The sequence below is a fragment of the Trypanosoma cruzi genome, genomic scaffold, assembly GCF_000209065.1.
Source record: "Trypanosoma cruzi strain CL Brener 1047053517081 genomic scaffold, whole genome shotgun sequence".
Taxonomy (NCBI): domain Eukaryota; phylum Euglenozoa; class Kinetoplastea; order Trypanosomatida; family Trypanosomatidae; genus Trypanosoma; species Trypanosoma cruzi.
Window position 1 is genome coordinate 40,870 of NW_001849542.1, and position 14,158 is coordinate 55,027.

At 50.0% G+C, this 14,158-nt stretch overlaps 6 protein-coding genes across 6 annotated transcripts, besides 33 other annotated features; all 6 read right to left on the reverse strand.

The window, feature by feature from the left end:
- Tc00.1047053506985.60 (inositol polyphosphate kinase-like protein, putative) lies at positions 1-2,187 on the reverse strand (the record flags this gene model as incomplete). Its single annotated transcript, XM_803006.1, has 1 exon — positions 1-2,187. One exon carries the CDS (start codon positions 2,185-2,187, stop codon positions 1-3), a length of 2,187 nt encoding a protein of 728 aa, XP_808099.1.
- Positions 1-2,599: part of a sequence feature (heterozygous, non-Esmeraldo-like haplotype) that runs on past the window's edge.
- Positions 1,405-1,451: a microsatellite.
- Positions 2,137-2,167: a microsatellite.
- Positions 2,410-2,435: a microsatellite.
- Positions 2,477-2,507: a sequence feature (AT_rich).
- Positions 2,600-2,666: a sequence feature (haploid, non-Esmeraldo-like haplotype).
- Positions 2,667-2,885: a sequence feature (heterozygous, Esmeraldo-like haplotype).
- Positions 2,669-2,694: a microsatellite.
- Positions 2,729-2,751: a microsatellite.
- Positions 2,780-2,802: a sequence feature (AT_rich).
- Positions 2,886-3,288: a sequence feature (areas merged during assembly that could not be assigned to a particular haplotype. This can correspond to areas where the two haplotypes were merged or to regions with more than two copies in the genome that were merged during assembly.).
- Positions 3,289-14,158: a sequence feature (heterozygous, non-Esmeraldo-like haplotype).
- Positions 3,397-3,431: a microsatellite.
- Positions 3,616-4,965, reverse strand: Tc00.1047053506985.50 (hypothetical protein, conserved; the record flags this gene model as incomplete). The annotated part of the gene is made up of 1 exon (XM_803005.1): positions 3,616-4,965. One exon carries the CDS (start codon positions 4,963-4,965, stop codon positions 3,616-3,618), a length of 1,350 nt encoding a protein of 449 aa, XP_808098.1.
- Positions 5,835-5,856: a microsatellite.
- Positions 5,958-5,984: a microsatellite.
- Positions 6,299-6,323: a microsatellite.
- Positions 6,358-6,383: a microsatellite.
- Tc00.1047053506985.40 (amino acid permease, putative) lies at positions 6,542-8,425 on the reverse strand (the record flags this gene model as incomplete). Its single annotated transcript, XM_803004.1, has 1 exon — positions 6,542-8,425. The coding sequence occupies one exon, from the start codon at positions 8,423-8,425 to the stop codon at positions 6,542-6,544; it is 1,884 nt and encodes a 627-aa protein (XP_808097.1).
- Positions 8,760-8,796: a microsatellite.
- Positions 8,915-8,966: a sequence feature (T-rich).
- Positions 9,088-9,162: a sequence feature (GA-rich).
- On the reverse strand, positions 9,186-10,046 carry Tc00.1047053506985.30 (proteasome alpha 3 subunit, putative; the record flags this gene model as incomplete). The annotated part of the gene is made up of 1 exon (XM_803003.1): positions 9,186-10,046. One exon carries the CDS (start codon positions 10,044-10,046, stop codon positions 9,186-9,188), a length of 861 nt encoding a protein of 286 aa, XP_808096.1.
- Positions 10,055-10,079: a microsatellite.
- Positions 10,222-10,270: a sequence feature (AT_rich).
- Positions 10,300-10,331: a microsatellite.
- Positions 10,379-10,419: a microsatellite.
- Positions 10,511-10,575: a sequence feature (CT-rich).
- Positions 10,747-10,771: a microsatellite.
- Positions 10,845-10,867: a sequence feature (AT_rich).
- On the reverse strand, positions 10,914-11,618 carry Tc00.1047053506985.20 (hypothetical protein, conserved; the record flags this gene model as incomplete). Its single annotated transcript, XM_803002.1, has 1 exon — positions 10,914-11,618. The coding sequence occupies one exon, from the start codon at positions 11,616-11,618 to the stop codon at positions 10,914-10,916; it is 705 nt and encodes a 234-aa protein (XP_808095.1).
- Positions 11,662-11,684: a microsatellite.
- Positions 11,966-12,814, reverse strand: Tc00.1047053506985.10 (hypothetical protein, conserved; the record flags this gene model as incomplete). Its single annotated transcript, XM_803001.1, has 1 exon — positions 11,966-12,814. The coding sequence occupies one exon, from the start codon at positions 12,812-12,814 to the stop codon at positions 11,966-11,968; it is 849 nt and encodes a 282-aa protein (XP_808094.1).
- Positions 13,075-13,096: a microsatellite.
- Positions 13,481-13,505: a microsatellite.
- Positions 13,804-13,841: a microsatellite.
- Positions 13,939-13,963: a sequence feature (AT_rich).
- Positions 14,131-14,153: a microsatellite.

Below are 14,158 nucleotides of genomic sequence, written 5' to 3' on the forward strand. Positions count from 1 at the left end.
TTAGGCGAGTATCGTAAGCATCGTATCGAGGGCTTTGATGTACCCAAAATCCCGTTCGTACGTCGCCTCGGGGTCCCCACCGCGCTGCAACTCCTCCCGTTCGTACGTGAAGGCAAAATCAACCATCACAACGCGCGAGGAAAGCAGCGGGCGATCGGCGTCGTACACAAACAGCAACGAGGACGTGAAAAAGCGGAAAACGTTTTGATTCATGAAGGCACAACGCAACCGTCGAACCTGCTTGCGAAATTTATACCGCAGGCGTTTGCTACACTGCGTAAAGCGGGAGATCGTTTCCCGCAGCTCCTCCAGTGTCAAATTTCGACCGGCAACTTTTGACCGTGTCTCGTACTGCTGCGTGTCGGGGCACCAGCGCTTCATTCCCGCTAGCCGCACACCGTACTGCATAGACGTCGAAAGCATCGCCTTGCGCTCCTTGCTACGTAGCTTTGCCTCGGACGGATTCATCCCATACTGTCGACTGCCCATCTTGATGTCAAGGATGCAGGGATGCATAAAACCTTTGCATAAATCCTCCAGAACGATCATTTGACAAAAGTTTCCCTCTTCTGTTTTTCCTTCCTTTTCAAAGGCCCGGCTGGTGGCTAGTGTGCTAGAACATCTTTGCATGGGTGTCCCATCCTGTGCGCCGGCCGACGACGGGACCCACTCACTCTTTTTTGTACTAACCCCATCCGTCTCCAGAAGCACGCGGCGAAGGCCAATGTATCGCGGAACGAACGGCACAAGCGGGATGAGAACATCCCAATGTCGCCCCTCACTGACTGCCGTTACCGTGTCCCTCTCCCGTGAGCTCCCGCCCTCCGGGCTGGGGGTGCTGTCAGAATGCATGTCGTGTGTCCCACGTGTAATCTCAGATGGTCGACGTCGTCGCCGCCACCAATTCCACTGGGCCGAGGCGGAATGTTGCCGCTCCAACTTTTTTCCCTCCTCGCCCTTTTTCCCATTTCCGTGTTGCTGCTCATCACTATTCTCCATGGCATCATTACTGCACTCCGAGGAGGAAGAGGAGGAGGAAAGCGGATAAAACGTCTCCAGTAGCTCCGGGTGGCGCCAGACGTAGTCCTGCACCGGCTTTAGCATCTCATAAAAGCGCTCCTCACGGTGGGAGCATGATTCCTTCATGAAGACACCACCCTCCAGAATGGTTAAGTGATGACCGCCAATGGATCCCATACCACCGGTGGAAGAATCCATCCGTCTATCAACCTTCACCGTCGTTGCCCCGCTACCCCCGGCACCCAACAAACCCGAGGCAGTCGTCGGGCGGCTATTCATCGTGCGCCATCGACGCACTTCGCCACGCCCACCGCCTTCGTTTTTATCACAGTTTTGGAAACTACGAAAAGCACATTTCTTGTTCCGCTTTTTCACTACTGGCTGCTCCTCCTCCTCCTCCTCTTTCTTCTCCTCGTCCTCTTCCTCATCCTTACCTGACGTTCTAAGGAAACAATCGCTGTTGTACATGGGAAGCGGGTGATGGTCGGCACATGGGCAACCGCCACCCACTTCCTCGCGTGATGACGATAAATCCTTCACGCCACCGTCAAAATGCCAAAGGTCCGGTCGACTCATCGCTTCCCTCTGCGACGTTCCCCCTCTCACGGGGGATGTCATCTTACTCTTGATACTTTGGAAGTCTCCTCGTACTGCATGTATGTTTCCATTCCTTGTCACCTCTGTGCTAATGTCATCCTCATCGTCGTCCCTTATAAGGTCCGTTGCCTCCATTTCACTTGTCCACCGCTTTTTCCCGTCCATGCCGTTACCAATCACACTCTTCTTCTTAATTCCCTCCTTCATACTGTCATCTCCATCATCAGCACTTCTCGTGCTTTCCTTAAGTGCCCCAAAGCTCCTGCTCTGGCTACAAATACTACTATGACTATCATCATCACCACCATCGCCGCCACCAGTGCGGCCGTGACGTGGTGTCTGTTCGGCGGAGCTCTTGTAACCGTCATCGTCGTCATCAACTCCTGCTGCGGCAAATTCCCCTCGCCGGTCCTTCTCGGGTGAAAGAAGGAACGGGGACTCTGGGGTGGGATTGGCGTTCTGCGCCTCTGGAATCAACGGCACGAAGGCTCTCAACATGCCACCAACCCCCTCCTTCTCCTGCTGCTGCTGCTGCTGGTGGTGGTGCTGCCCTTCCTTCTCGCCCACCATTGCTGTCCGGAGGCGATATATGGGTGGAATTTAAAAACACACACACACAAAAAAAAAAAAAAAAGCAAAAAGGAATACAGAGAGTTCCTCCCCCCTTTTCCTTTGGTTCCGTCCTTTCCTACCGCTTTTCTGTCCTTCTTCTTTTGACCTTCTCCCAAACGCTGGCGGAGCTTCCGTTGCGTCCTTTTATTAAAAACCTTTTTTTTTTTCTTCACCTGCCTTTTTGTTTGTTTGTTTGTTTGTGTGTTACCACAAACACGCACAGCGCCGTCCAATTGCTGTCTTTCTGTTTATAAAATAAAATATATAAAAAAAAATTACTTTTCTTTCACCCTTCCTTCCGGCAAGATGTCCAGAGCAGACACGCATGAAAGAAATGTGGGGGGAAGAAGATGGGGACACGACAAGCAAAAAAACAAAAACAAAACATAATTAATAATAATCAGAGAAGCATAAAACACGAAGCCTCCAAAAAACAAAAACACACACACACACACACACACACACCCCACCCAACACCGTGCAAAAGCAAAGGGGAGAGACACACATACACACACACACACAGAAAAAAAAAGAATCACAATTGCCAGGGTATATATATATATATATATTATAGGCGGATGCGTATATATGCGCACCCTCTGCTCCTCTGTTTTCCTTCCACAACTCGCATCTCCCCTTCACACGCACGTGCACCACGGATGTGTATATATATATAACTATAAAACAGTAGGCAAAAAGTAAGCAAATAAACAAACAAGACGCAAGCGATCAAACAGCAAATATAGTAAATGATAAAAAGGGGTTGGGGGGGGGGGAAGAAGAAGAAGAAAAAAAGTATGGAAAGAGAGACACGTGGGGGGCATTGTGTGCAATAGCGTGCGCGTGTGTAATGCAGCATCATATTCGCAATATAAAAAAGTAAAAAAGACTGCAATCACCGCCACCATCATCCAATCATCAACGTATTATCCGTACAGAGCACCCATTGCGGGGGGAAGGCAGGTGGAAAGCGTACATACATGTATGGTGATGATAGCGATGAGCAAATACAGGAAACCCCCCCCCCCAAAAAAAAAAAAAAAAAAACGGTATTGCATAAACACAATGAATAAAAATAAAGCAATAAAAAACAGAAACAAGTCTTTTGGGAATTCCAGTTTTCAATGTACCCTCGTGTTTCTTACATACAAGCATACATATGTCCATTATATATATATATATATATATATATATATATATATGGGACCTAAAGCAACTGAGGGAGAGAGAAAGGGGTAGTAATACACGACTTTTCCCTTTACTCCACAGCAACTCCTACGCCTTCCACAGCGAAATTACTCGTACTGCCACCTTCCATCTCCCTTTACCATTCCATCTTAAGTGGCTGGGATTGGTGCACATTTCGCCGTTGATTTTTGCCATGCTTTACCCTAACAGTCCTGTCGTCGCACATTCATTCTGCTGCTGCCGCCTCTGCCGCCTCTGACGAAAAGCCGTACTTTTATTTTCACGCGCGGCGGCGTTGAAATCTTTTACCGGAAGAAAATCTTCGCTGGCGGGACGCAAATCACATATTGGGTGCATCTCGTGGTAGCGTGACTGAAGCGGAAGTTCACGGAATATGTGGGCGTGACGGAAGAGCGCCACCTGTTCTTCTGGAGTGTACGCATGCGTTTCCACGAGATCATTGACCATTCTCTGGAAGGAGGCCGTCAACAACTTGTCACGGAGACGCTGCGCCGCAACTGCGATCGTGGACACTGGGCGAGGGATTTTGCCGTCAGCTTTTTCTGTTGCCGTTGAGTGAGGTGGAGGTGGTGCCGGGATGGAGAGGCGTCTTCCACCGGGAATATTCCCACCTCGTGCGGCTTTCTTGCCGCTAACATCATCCCCATCCCCATCCCCATCCCCATCCCCATCCCCATCCCCATCCGCCGCTAATATCATCGCTCCCGTCGTCGTCGTCGCTGCCGTCCCTTCACTGGCTGCGTTCATTGCTGGTGCGGACTTAATGCCTAAAAAGACCGGTGGTGTTGGGCGCACGGTCCCGTCCGCATTGCCGAGGGGGCTTGGATCCGTTGCCGGAGAAGTTTCTTCCTTACCTGCGTCACCAACGCCATCGTCGTCCTGCAGCATCTCTTCAAGCCACCCTCGCCGCAGCCCCCACGTCCTCAGCCTCATATCCTGAATCTGCTGCATCGCTAGCTCCTCCTCAGGTCGATCCGTTGATGACGACTGCGGTTGTCTTCTGCACAGTGGATGCATAGAGGGGAGTGAATGTTCCTCGGCCAGGCGCCGCAGGGCGGACGGCTCGTTCCTTGACGCGTGATTTATTGCCGTCGTCTCTGTTCCAAGCGGAGAACGCACGAGGCAAAATTCCTCCTTCCGGATGAAACGCCAGCGATGCTCCAGCGCAACGCAGGGCGGTTGCCACAAGGTGGACGTGGGGGGAGAGGACAGCTGAGGAAACACGGACAAGGGGGACGAATTTGATGAGGTTTGGGATGGTAATGTTTGGTGTGGCTTCTGCCCCCTCGCTCTAGCTCTAGAGGTGGACGCGGAAGGGGAGACTGCTGCTGCCACACGGGGCAGTGGTGGCACGGCGGCGGTATCAGCGCTCACACGAAGCGTGAAGTATGTGTTTGTTGTAGGTCCGCGAATAGTGTAGGCGTGTGTCTGCTTAATTTTCCTTGTGACCAGGGAGGGCGGTGCGTTCCCGCATGGGGTTCGCATTTGCCCTCCTCCTTTTTCTTCCTTTTCCTCCGCTGCTTGCATGATTTCTCCCTGTGAGTAGCCACGTCACATATGAAGAGGAAAAGGGAAGAAGTAAGGCGAGAACGCAGCAAAGATAGATAATCCACACGCATACACTTGCATAATTTGCTGACGGAGAAGCCGAAAAAAAAAAAAAAAAAGAAGCGAAGACAACATGACACGCATTTTAAAAACATGTCACTTCTAATAAATAATATATTTCCTCTTTTTTTTTTCAAGGAAGTAAAATAAAGCAAAAAAAAAAAAATAGAAAAAGACCCCGCCCTTTCCTCCAAAACCAGAGGGAAGCACCTACAGTTTTTTCCCCCTCCTTCCGTTCCCTTCTAACCACACAAGGTGCCTAAGATGCACACCTTTACATTGCCATCGGAGGGCTGATCAACAGTTTGGACAGAACAAACAACAAACTCACCACCGCCACCGCCACCAAATGTTCCATGAGCGCATATCATGACGACATGTTCCCAACAACTCCGCAAGTGACACCACACATGCAGGGCCGTTCTCAACGTGCCGTGAATTTTCCCTTTTTTTTTTTCTTTTACGTTGGACGCAGGACGCCACCGATGTTTACATCCCGCGGCTTCTAACGAGTCTCCCAGTTGGTGGCAAGTCACAGGCCCCATCTGTCCCCGTGACGCACATGCGGTGACCGCCCTCCCCCCCCCTCCAACTCTTCACACACAAAAACAAACAGAGAGAGAGAGAAAGCAAGAAATGACATCTGAGGAGAGGTTCGGAGCAACGACGGAAGTAAATTTCCGCCGACATCTTTCATGGCTGCAAATACAACCGGACCGTGGCGTACGGTCGCCAGCACTTCCCTCTCCCATTATTTCCCTCCAGAGAACGTAACGCCCAAAAAAACAACACACACACACACACACACACGCGGGCAGTTTACATGCATGGCAAAAAAACTCCCCTCCCACACCCACACAAAAGTAAATTCCAACGAACCGTAAATTAAATATCTACCTCATTTTAATCCCTTTTTTTTTTTCTTTTTTTTTTTTTTTCCATTACGCTTGTCTATCAATTCCTCCCATTCGTGACATCTCCCCCCGCCACCTCCGGTGACTCAATAACACTACATCCGCTTATGTGCGCATCGCAGCGGGCAATGCGCAGATGTAGAGATAATAATAATAATAAAGTGGGCAGGGGGGGCAGGTTACATGTGTATATTTATACATCCATACATAAACATGCACGTACACCCAAATATTGCATTATATGCATTTCCAGGCAGTTTTTTTTTTTTGTTGTTGTTGTTGTTGTCTCTCTCACCTTCCAAAATCAGCGAAGATCAAAAGTAATAACAACAACAAAAACAAACAGACAGACAGACAGACAGAAAAAAAAAAAAAGCCTTGTATTGCCGTCAAAGCCATATGTATATATATATGTATATATATTTACTGACAAAAATTTGGAATAGGACAAAATTGCTGGTACGCAAAAGTGCCTGCAATTCATTTATCCATCCATTCACTGCGTGAATTATTGCGGCAGGAGTCACGGCAAAGGAGCCGTGTGCGAGAGGCCTCGTGTGCCACCCCTCATCCGCCGATGTTTACGTGTGGGCATTTGCTTCAGTGCAGGAGGTGCCGGCGTTTTTGTTTGTGAAGCCCCGGCCTTCTCCATTTGGATCGGCGGGCTTCTCGCCATCGTTGCCGTTGGTGGTTGGGAGATCGTAGAGGCCCGTCATCTCACGTTGCGCGCCCAATGAACTCATCATGCCAGTCGGGGACGTGCGGCCGAAGCCTCTGCCGCTAAATGTCTTCTCGGGCTCCCCAGTGACATCCGTCGCCGTCCCGGAGCCATTTCCAATCGGCGACGGGCACTGACCGGTAGGAAATATGCCCAAAATGAGTTTGCCTTGCCGTTCGTCGTAACCATCGTTGTAAAAGACGCCCCGGCTCAGCGGGGGGCCCTCCCTATCGTCCTCAGCGGGGATGTCATCGCCATCCGAGGTCTCGCATTGAACAATCACCCCCTGGAAGCCGTTACGGGCGACATAGCGGCAGTACAGGTACGACCCGATTCCCACCAGAATGAGGAATGCGACAAGCGACAATCCAATCGCGAGGGAAACCATGGAAGAGACGATGGCGGCAGCAAAACAAAATATTGCCGATGGCACGAGACAGAGTGCAGCAGCGACAGTGTTGCAGGGCAAGGCATATGGCCGCGGTAGATCTGGGTGGTCAATGCGCAGTTTAATAAGGGAGGCGTAAATCAGCAACATGCGCAGACAGTAAAGTGACTGACACATCGCCACAACATCACCAAAATCAAAGGAGATACAGAAAATCAACGTCACGGTCGCATTCAACACAATTGCTGGTATCGGCGTGCCAATGGTTGGGTGATAATACCCAATGATACGTGAGATCCTCTTGGGAAACATCTCCATCGTGCCCATGCCTGCCAACAAGCGGCTTGTACAGCACATCGACGTCAGGGTGAAACCCACCCCACTCACGATGGACCCGGAAAAGAGATAGTACTTTAGCCAATCTCCAGAAATGATGTGTGCGATCTGTGGCCAACGCCCTGCTTGCCAGTCGGCCCAATTCTGATGAGGACCAAGCGCGCTGACCCCAGCCAACATCGGAAGCAGATATGCAATGTACGAAGAAAACATAAGCGGCACCATCATGATCGGGAATGTCTTTTTTGGATTCGATACCTCTTCAACCATCGCCCCCGCATTTTCAATGTTGGCGTAGTTCCACGTCACCATGCTTAGAAATGATGCCCAGTCAATACTTGACGCGTTTACATGCGCAATGGCCTGACCATCAAGGCCGTGGGTAAATATTTGCTGAAATGAAAGTATCAAAAATGGCATCATGGCGACCACACACACCACCACGCAGGCCGATCCGACAAGTTCAATGCCTGAGCAATTGAGAACACAACAAAAGACAACAACTCCAATCTTCACACCAATTTCTGCGCCCTTGTTCAAAGACACAAGTCCTGTCACATACGCAGAGGCAAGACTGGGATATGTTGCATTGCCCACAAACGTAATGAACACTGTCGTGATAATGCAAAAGAACGAGACATAAGGTGGGAAGGCTGCATTCACCCACATGAGAACACCCGAGTTGCTCGGCACTGCTGTGGACAGTTCCGCCACCGCCAGACCCGTTGGCAGGGACCAGACCCATGGCAAAATAAGACACACCACAAGTGTCACAAGCGGGCCCGCTGCGCCAACTGTGTCTTCAAAGCCGTAGCCGCCACCAAAGCAATTCGCAAACATCAATGCAAAGAGACCCACAATTCCAACCGATCCGCGATGGGCAACTGCCTCGCCAGCACGCCGTACCCATTCCGGCCGTCGAATTACCTCCTGCGTGCGCCTTAAGGTTGGATGAAAAACAGGTCCCACATGATTACGCCTCCGTACCAGTGTCTGGAAGTTTGATTCACCACCGGGATTCATAACACCTTCCCTTCCTGTCAACCTAAACCTTCACGCCTCACTCCTTCTCCTCTTTTTCTCCCTTCTCCCTATGCCTATCGTAACCAAGTCTGCTAAGGGTATCTATGTATTTGTATATGTGTATTATACACAGCCGTTTCCCCCCCCCCCCCCCTTAACTTCCTTGCCTTTCCTTACCCCTTTTTTCAACTTAAAGTACCCTTTCCAAGACAACCCCCTTTATATATGTTTATAAATCCAAGAGCAATCTACGCAGCAAAGGAAGATCGAGTAGGCGGGCCCAGTACTGCTGGAAGAAATGAAATTCAGTTTCAAGAGGGTAAAAAAAGTTGCCAACCAACAAACCAACTAACAAAAAAACAAACAAATAATAAATTTTGCGTTTGTTCTGTTCAACCGTTTGTGTCTCTTTCTGTCTGTTAAACTCCAAGTGTTCCTGCGGGTGAAATGCCCGCGCTAAATTTGCAACGTCGCCTCTTCGCCGAACCGAAAAAAAGAAGGGAGAGAGAGAGAGAGAGTAGAAAAAAAAAAAAGAAAAAAAGTGTGGAGAACAAACGGGGATTACACACCAACCATGCATGCAATCACACAGAAACAGACAAAAAAGAGAGGATGCGGGTGAGTGGGTGCAGCACACACAGCGCTCACGGCGTAGTCGAGAACTTCTCTTCCCTTTGGCTTGATCTTTTTTTCTTTTTTCCTCCTTTCTTTTCTTCTCCGGCTTCTATTCCCCTATCACGTAATTTTTCACATCGACCACTCACGATGATGTCAGCTTTTGCTCCTTCTTCTTTTCCTTTTCCGCCTCTGCCGCCTCCTCTGCCTCACGCTGGCGGTCTGCTTCTGCTATGAGCGGCTTGAGGTCTGTTTCTCTCAGTATCTTGAACTCCGGCACCGTCTTTGGCAACACACCGTACGGCTCCAGCAACTTCTGCGTTGCAGGCGCCGGCACCTTGTGCAGGACAGCCACTTCAAGACGCTCGGCTGAGAGCTTGACGGTATCCATCGTCTTTCCCAGAACGCGCAGGCACAAGACAATTCCCTCATCGAGCGTAAGCTCAGACCTCCAGTCCCTCTTGAGCAGTGATTGGGCCACCTGGTCGTTCTGGCCAATGGCGTAGGCGCGCCAGGCGTTGTAGTTGCCGCTGGTGTCCGTGTGGTACAGCTGGTACCCATGGTGGCGGTCCCACCCAGCCAAAAGGAAAGAAACCCCAAACGGGCGGACCCCGCCGTATTGCGTATACAACTGCTTCTCATCGCATAAAAGCCGGCAAAGATCCTCCGCAGCCATCGGCTCTTGGTACGTGTAGTGATGACGACTCGCACTAAGTCGAGCGTAGTTGAGAAGCGCGTAGGCATCGGAGGTTACACCCGCCACACTGCAGCCAATGTGACTGGCAATTTTGTACAACTTTTCACCGCTGATGTTCTTGTCCTCCATGTTTTCCGAGTCAAAGAGACTGTTCTGCACTCCCTTTTCCGCGCCCAGCACGACACCGCCGGTGGTGAGAATGCCAATGACTGTGCCGGCCTGCGAAATGGCCTCCTCGGCGTACTCCACCTGATAAAGACGCCCCTCAGGGGAAAAGGTGGTGGTTCGGGAGTCGTAGCGCGATGACATTTGACTTGAAAAAAAAAAAAAAAAAAAAAAAAAGCCGGTTCCCAAAACGCCCTTTGCTACCGTCGCTCTCCTTTCTACAACTTTTTTCTTTTCTTTTTCCCTGCCGTGCACGAGTCAATGATCCGAAACACAGTTGTGATGGATATATAGATGGATATGGCGTGTTGAACTTGCGTTTTTTTTTTATTTTCTTTTTAAATTTTAAATTTAAATAATAATAAAAAGGCTCTACACCCATCGACAGAGGCGAAGCAAAAAAAAAAAAAGAAGAAGAAAAAAAAAAAAGGGAAAAGAGATAGAGAGAAGGAGTCGTGATCAGTGAACACAAGCCGCATACATAAATACATGCAGATACGCATGCATGCATAAATACCAGTCACTCCGTGCAATGTGGAATCCGGGAAGCGGAACTAATGAAGGTGTGTGTGTGTGTGCGTGTGTAGGGTTGGAAAAGACTGGCAAATAAAGAGAGAAGAAGAAAGAAAAAGAAGAGAGAAAAAAAAGAGAGAGATAGAGATAGATAGGGAAACACGCACCCGCCGCAGACACCCAGCCTCCCCCACCTCTTTACAGTCAGCAGCGGCCCAAGGAGAATGATAATTATGTACACACACGCAAACTATTGTGTGTGTGTATTTATGCATGGATGTGTACGGGGAGATGAAGGAACGATGAAAGTGACGTGCCGCGACTGTAGTAAAACAACAACAACAACAACAACAACATAAAAGCAGCCATCCCCTCCCTGCACTGTACCGCCCTGAATACATTTCTCACCGCTTAGGGTTGAGCTCTCGGTTTTTTTTTTAATAATTATTATTGCAATTGGAGCACATCACACAACGCACATCACAGGCGTTCTCCCGCTCATTCACTCCACGGATAGTCAAGGGCCCGCTGCTTCTCCCGCTGAACGGCCCCCTCCTTTTCCACAAGTTGCCAAATGCCGCGAGTCACTTCCTCTTCCACACCGAGACGCTCTGCCACGGCATACAACCGCTGCCGGTCCTCCTCCGGCACTTTGTGGTAGCGGTGGAAGCTCGCCGCACGCATCGCGTCGTACACAAAACATCGCACTTCCGGCAAATTGCCAAGCTCCCTGGCATCTAAACTCCCGGCCTCTGAAGATGCCGACACCGTTCCTTTCCCCCCACTGCTACTATTCATGGAGCTGTTGCCCGTACCATTTCCGTCATTAGACGCCTCCTGCATCCTCTTGCAGAGCGTCGTAAGGAGGTAATCGCGGTAGCGCTCCACGTCCTGCTCCGTTCCGTCATGCTTCAGTGCAATACCCAATAGTTTTTCCGAGGCACCCACAAGAGCAGAGCAGCCGGCTACCCAATCGCGCGCCAATCGCCCACCTCCGCTTGCATGAACAAGAGCCTTGCAGTACAACACCCGCACCGCGTCGTCGAGCTTCCCCTTCTCCTTGCTATTTGCCGTGTCCCATTCGCCAAGGAGCGGGGACGCATTGGCGCCATAGAGAAGCCGAGAAAGCCACCATGACGAGCTGCCATGACGAACGAAGAGTGTTGGAGACAAAAAAACCTTCATGCGGGACAGACGACGCATCTAGAGAATGTTTTTGCCTTGATTGCCTTTCGTCTTCGCTCTAGGGGGAGGGGGGGGGGGGGGGGGTCAGGAGAGAAGAGCAACATGAAGTGGAGAAGAAATAAAAAACGTCACATGGGGAAAGGGACAGAGTGCAGTCAAAAACAACTGGGAAAAAACAACAACAACAGGGAGTGAAAGTGGGTTTGGTGGGTGAACGACTTTGAATGTGTATTCGTGGGCCAATAAAAACAACAACAACAAAAGGAAAAAGCCTCATCAAAAGTGGCCACCGATAACTTGAAACTTCCGTAAAAATTTCACCCATACACACATATAACAGACACACGCCCATGTCATTTCTACGACTAATTTTGTTCCGCTTTCGTGGTGTTTTCCCGCGGCTGCGACTCCGCGCAGAGCTCCTGCATCTTGGCGTAGTCCATCACCCCCACAGGGGCATCGGCATCAATGGCGCGTACCGCCGCCTCCGCCACGAAATCGACGTCCACGGGCGGCAGCAGTATGCCTCCCCGGTGCAATGGTCGCAGGACGGCCTCCAGTGGGCGTCCAAGCAGCCAGAGTGGCAGCGGAACAAATCCTTCCCCCAGCGGCACATAACGCGTGCCGTAGATAAACCCGGGGCGAAGCACAACGCCGCGATCGCCTAAGTTTTCCAAAACAGCCCGCTCCGCAATTTTTTTGCCGTAAAAATACCCCTTTAGAAGCCACCTGCTGCCAAGAACAGGGAGGGCCTCGTGGTACGGCTCAGCCGACACCAGCACCATCCGTCGCACCCCTTTGCCACGCTCATATAGCGCGGCCGCAATGTTGACGTTCGCATCGCCACAGACACGCCTGGCCTCGTTGTGATCGCGCGTCAGAAGCCCGATGCAACTCACAACGGCTGTGGCGTCAGGATTGTCCTCAATGAAGTGGAACACCTGCGAACGACTTGTGGCGTCAAGCGAGACAAACTCCAACGGGCTGTGGAACGGTGTTATTTGCCTCGTGGCGTCCTCGGCAACGTCCGTGGAGTTCTCCTCCGGCGGGTGGTGATGCCGCAGCACGGCCTCATCGAGCAGCGGAGATCCAACTGGCGGCAGCCCACCCCGCGATGCGCATGTGACCTTCCATCCGCGCTGGAGTGCCTTGTAGAGCACACGTGACCCCACAAAACCCGTTCCTCCAAAAAGTAGAAGTTTTCGTGAGGCCATTTTTTTTTTTCAATCACCTGCCGCCACACACGCACAACTCCCTTCCACGCACACACTGCTCGCGCGTGTGTGTGTGTTTTTGTTTGTGTTTGTGAGCCACGGGTTTCGCGCAATAAAAAAAAAAAAGAGTAAAGGGCAAAGAAGGTGTGCGCTCCGTCTGAGGCACAACCCTCCCCCCTAACCCTTCCCCTCCTTTTTTTTTTTTTGGTCTTGCTGTTGTTGGTGGACGACTCCACTCAAGCAACTCTCCCTCTCTCTCCCACACACACACACACACACACAAACGCAGTAGCAGCAGCGCAGGAGAGAAGGGATGAGAGTGAGTGAAGAGACATAAGTCAATTGGCACAAGAAAAAAAAAAAAAGAGATGGAAAGGAGTAATTCACTGGCGACAGCCACGTGTACATGGAAAATAATAATAATAATAACAAATAACGGGTTTCATGCATCTCCTACGCCCTCACGTACAATAACACACACATATACACAGATACACGCACTCTCTGTCTGTCTGTCTTTCCGTCTTTCTCTGTATGTTAATAATGATAGTAACGTGTGTGCACTACAGATATCATCTACGCACCCATCACACAGACAAATTATTCCTTCTCACTCCCCTTCATTCTCCTTCTCCTCTATTTGCACACAAATAATGCCTGCGTGTCTCTGTCTGTCTGTCTGTCCGTCTGTGTGGCACTCCCCTCCAGAGGCCCCACGTTTGGTACATTCCTCTCATTTATTTCAAAGGCCACGGCAAATTTTGATCGTCACTCCTCCCGGCCCACCACACACAAATACGAGAAAAAAACAACAACCAACGAAAACAAAGATGGGGAGGTGCAGAGCAGGAAGCCAAATAAAAATGATACAACGGACATCTGCAGGCGACATGAGTTCAGAGATCCCTGCGGAGAATAGAGGCACCTCCCACCCTCCACCCTCCCCCTTGTGCATACATGCCCACAACCATGCATGCATGCATCCACACAAAAAAAGGAGAAAAAAAGAAAAAAAGAAAAAAAAAAAGAGCCACTTAAACAACTTCAATGAGAAACCAAAACAAACCAAACCAACACACACACAAACACAAAACAACAACCATTGTTTCAATGGCCCTCCTTTCAAATTTTTTTTATTATTTTTTTAAAGGGTGTTTTTTTTTCTTTTTTTAAATTATGATTACTTTGTTTTATTCGTCTATCCCCTTCCATTCACTGTAATTACCAGCCAACAACAGTAATACATGTACATACAAATATATATATAAATATGTGTACGCATGCATACGAGAAAAGGAGGGGAAAAAAAAGTAAGTGGGGGGGGGGGGGGGGGGGGGGGAAAAA